The 4,677-nt window shown below is 37.1% G+C and overlaps 1 protein-coding gene across 1 annotated transcript in view; it reads right to left on the bottom strand.

The window, feature by feature from the left end:
- Positions 1 to 1,069: 1,069 nt before the first annotated feature.
- LOC103925498 (selenoprotein K) overlaps positions 1,070 to 4,677 on the bottom strand; it is a 7,610-nt gene continuing 4,002 nt past the window's right edge. The window contains exons 2-5 of the mRNA XM_009334229.1: positions 4,144 to 4,234; positions 3,291 to 3,371; positions 2,501 to 2,593; positions 1,070 to 1,370 (exon numbers count right to left, since the gene is read on the bottom strand). Coding sequence (XP_009332504.1) covers positions 2,506 to 2,593; positions 3,291 to 3,371; positions 4,144 to 4,234 — 260 coding nt within the window. The 3' untranslated portion in view covers positions 1,070 to 1,370; positions 2,501 to 2,505. The remainder of the gene's footprint in view (positions 1,371 to 2,500; positions 2,594 to 3,290; positions 3,372 to 4,143; positions 4,235 to 4,677) is intronic.

The raw sequence follows: 4,677 nt of genomic DNA, 5'->3' as shown, positions 1-4,677 counted from the left end.
GAACGACTGAAAAAATACCGTCTATAAAAAAATCATAGTACAGCTGATACACGTGTGATACACCTGCGAAGAACTTAACGATGACCCACCTGCCTGTACACACCTGATCTGTGGGCGGGAAGCTCCTTTATGAAGATGTGAGGTTTGAGCAGAGCTGAGGAAGGTACGTGTGTTAGACCAAAGGCTGCTGTTACAGGCAAGTTTACAAGAGAGTAACTTTTTTTTGTGTTGGGTACGTGTAGCAAGAGCCGGAACCACCGGAGGGGGTGATTTCACCCTAACTAGCTGGCAAAAGCCAGCTAATTAGCAGATGCCTATGTTAACCAAGGGATATTGTTGGATGTTATAATTTCGTGCTGAAGAGACTATTGGAGAGGTTTAAGTAAAAAAAATTGCAGTGGCACCTTGTAAAAGACAATTCAATCTGTATTCTTGGCAGCTAATCTTTTCTCAGACGCAGCCCTCTCCAACTGAACAAAAAAAACAAACCCCAAACCAAACCCAAGAACAACAGTAAGAAACCCCCATCCTGAAATAGGGTAAATTAGTTAAAAGGTAGTTACTGTTTGAAAGAAAACTCTTCTGAGTTAGCACTCTGTGTTTGAGTTCACTACCTTTTCTTCCTGTAATAAAAACAAAGCCTAATTTTATAGGAAAAAAGTCTTACCAAAATTTGTACAGCAAATAGATTTATACATTTGGGTAAGTTTATAATGGAGAAGGAAGTTGTTTCAAGAGGTGCTTATAAAACAGGCATGTTATAAAACCCATTATGGGCCTTAAGGAAGCAAGTTTGTAAAACGCAAGGATTGTAAAATAAAGTAATTTGTAAGTTGCATTTTAAAAGACGTTTTAGAGTATCATTACCATCATAAAAATACAGCAAGGTACAGAATGTTAGTACTGACAAAAATAAGAGTAAATACCAAGCCTATTAGGAAGCACTGCTTTAAGTTTGACTTGAGGGACGTTCTGTATCAAATATAAATGTATTCTTCCGCATTTGAACAGAAAAGGGCTTACTGTACTTCAGACAGATTTTTTTTCCTGAAATGATGAGAAAGTCAGCTTTGTGACAAGCCAAATATAATTTACTTATTACTTTGCAACTACAGTAAAATGTTCAGAAACTATACAAAGACTTTAGACAATAAACATGTATTTAATAAAACTGTGGTTCAGTTACACCAGATCCTTGAAGAAGGAGTTCCCAGTACAACTTCATTAATCTGCTTGTATCACAGAACAGTTTCCAGTTAGACATACACATTCACAGCATTCAAACTCATTTGGTCCACCACTAAACTCTTCTTCCCTTTAGTCTTGCAGATGTGTATGCTCTTTTGCCTGCCTCTTCAGCAGGTGTTTACCTAAAAGATAAAGTAATTACAGTACAGTACACTTAAAGACGACAAAGCCTTTCTTTGCAAGGTAAAATTATGCAACTAACAATTTTAAAATAAAATTGTTTTTAATTTAGCTAAATGGGACTCGCAAACTTCTATTCCTGAGCAGGTTAGCCGTTGCTGTTATTACCCAAAAGCCCTCCCCACAGCCTTTGCTGGCCTCATGTCTAGTCGAAAAGAAAAAACCATCCAAATGAAAAAAAAAATAACGGGAAGAAGCTTATCCTTTTTTCTAGGGAACCAAAATACTAGTGTAGGTGCTTTTTGGGATATGAACTTTTTCCTACAAGATTTACAGGTATTAACCAACTGCATGTGTTCTTCTTTCTTGTAACTTTTGTTATGGTAACAATGGGGAGTGATTCATGAAAAGGAAAAAGGATTGTTTACTTAAATCTTAAAGTAAGTTAAACCATACTCTATATACATTCAGTGTTAGATGAAACTCCCACCAGCCAAACTAATTGATAAAACAGAATTAAAGTTCAGGCAGCTGTAAGAATTTTAAAGACCAGGGCTTTTTTAATGGTTTCTGCCCCCCTTTTTAAGCAATTCTGATATTTATGCTATATTAGAATTCAAGATTTGCATAGCTATATCACTGTAACAGGAAAAAAAGGTTTTTTACTAACAGACTTTTAACATCTGTATTAATTTTCCTTCTTTTCTGTTGATAAGTATGTACTTTAAACAAAAAAAATCACGTGTCACATGATAACTATTAGAAATGCAAACAAAGTTTCAGTCACTACTGATCTGGACAGGACTTTAAGTTAGCAGCCAAAAAAGATGAGAAGTTTTAAATACTTTTTTATCAGCTGTGTTCCAAAGTCTTTGCTACACTCTGTATATCCACCTCTATGCAATTAAAAGTAGCAGCTCACCATTTCTGATGCAAAACCTTTTAACCCCCCCCCCCTCCCTTTTTTCCCCCCTTTACTGAAAGTATCTAACCACTTTGATCCTCTTCCTGTTTTGGTTAACGTTTGCAAAAGGAGGACAAAACACTCCATTCTACCTTAACCTTCAACTATCATTGTTGTTTAAAAAAAAAAAAAAAAGTTCAAAGCAGGAATCAGCAGATTCGGAATTACCTTCCTCATCCACCTCCAGCCATTGGTGGTGGACTGGGGCCTCCACCCCAGTGATTTATTCGACCCATCCTTCGGCGAGGATGTGCTGGAGGCCTGAAAAGGAAAGGAAAGCAAGGAAAACAACATCTATGCAATCGGCATTAAATTGTTAAACTAGAAATATAGTAACACTGTCTCTAAATGATAGCAATTAGAAAGTTAGAACCTCTGGAAAAGTTGTTTGGGTTTCATGTGAAAGCTTTAAAAAAAAAACCAAAACCCAACCCCACTTTCTTGAAAATTCCCCTACACAAACTGTTCTAATTTCTCCTGTCTCACAAGAGAAAGCTACAGCTAACTGAGGCTTTTACACAGTCCTACAAAAAAGTTAGGCAAACCATTAAGAACAAAGGAACACAGTAACTATAGTGTTTATAGAAATTACATCCCTATAACAAAGTGTTTTGCTTTATCCATAGGTAATCTAATACATGAAATGACTGATTTAATGTAAATCAAATGCAGAGTACAAGCAAGTCTAACAAAAGAAGAATTTCAACGAAGATGCGTGTTGCCTGTTAGGCAGGTTTGAAAAATTGTTTCAGTGAGAGTCAGACTACACTGTTATTACAGCTATCCAAAGCTATGTATTGTCATCAACGAGTTTTAGACAAAATACCACAGATAAACAACGTTTTAGTCTTCTTACATGATCTGATTCAATGCAAATCACAACTGTAATCTGAACACATTAGGTCACTTTGCTAAGATAGAACAAGAAATCAGAACTAGCGTGAATATGAAAAAATACCCTCTTCCATCATTGTATCCTGAATAGGAGGAAGATGTGTAGCCTCTTCTTCTCAAATCTGGTTGAATAATGCTCTGGAAACTGAAAAATAAAACAGGAGTTAGGTGAACTGACTGCTAGATATAGTTTCTGAATTTTTGGATTGCAAGATAAGAAATGGCCTGAAAAACTGTAAGTAGTGTTCAGGAACAAACAGTGTGTCTTCTCAAGATTATTGTTGTTTAACAAATCTTGGCATTTTTTCTCCTACATATGAAGACCAAATCTGAAGTAATTCGAAATTACTGTAAGGCTCAAACTGTAAAATCTATTATTCTGGTAACTAAAGTGCAAGAAATGCATAAATATAAACCTGTAACTGAAATAATGAAGGACTTTTGAATACATCAGAAGAACTTTTTCTTTCTTAACTGACTTTGATCTGGGGCCATAAATTTGTGATTACTGCTGTGTGATTATTTTTACATAGCCAGAATCTATTGTCACCAGTAGAAATTCTCCAAATAGTACCTTAATTATTTGATCAGCTATTAGAAACTAGCTGTTTAACAGAAGTATGTTTCCTTTTTCCAGTATTAAAATGGAAGAAATGTAACAAAACTCATTTGAACTGCCAGTAAGTTTGCATCACTTTTCATACACTTTTGTTTTTATTAAATATATTATAGTGCTTAATAACCAAAGCCACGCAGTCATAGTGAAACATTCATTTATGTTTTGGGGACAGTAGATATGGAATGCTAAAGAGTAAATCTAACGTTTTTATTGCTGTTAGTATACTGACAGCACTGAGTAGCTTCTACCTACGGCAGATCTAAAATAGAGCTCATCAAAAGAATTAACTTCTACTTACAACAGAACCACAAAATCTGCTATCGACCAGAAGAAATCTGTTATAGATGACAAACGCCAAGGAGCCCGACTCTGGTTATCCAAAACTTGTCCTGTAACGCATCAAGATACAAAACGTCCAGGGATGTTTAGTGTGTGACACTGTACAGTATATTACTGTTATAAAAACACATCTGCTGAGTCTAGAGTTTGCAAACAGGATGGAGAAACTACACTTCGCGGGCAACGGTAGCAAGTTCCCTTCCCTACAGGGTATTGTCCAAGTACGTGAAACAATCGGACCACCACCACCAAAGAGACACCGTGTCCACGTCAACCTAGAAAAAACCACCAGTACAGCCCCTGTTTCCCAATACGCGGTTAAGCTGCTTCTCTGTTACGCTCCCGAGGTATGCAGAACGCCCTCCGACGTTTCAAAGTCCTTAAAAACCGCTTAGAAGCGCGTGAGGCTCAAATCCAGGCCGCAGAAAGGCGGTTGATTTGGTAGCGGCAGCGGGCGAGGCGCGCTGCTGGCTCAGGGCAGCGGGCTGGGTTC

Source organism: Pygoscelis adeliae, unplaced genomic scaffold (genome assembly GCF_000699105.1).
Source record: "Pygoscelis adeliae isolate BGI_AS28 unplaced genomic scaffold, ASM69910v1 Scaffold411, whole genome shotgun sequence".
NCBI classification, from domain to species: Eukaryota; Metazoa; Chordata; class Aves; order Sphenisciformes; family Spheniscidae; genus Pygoscelis; species Pygoscelis adeliae.
This window is presented reverse-complemented; position numbering and strand designations above follow the sequence as displayed.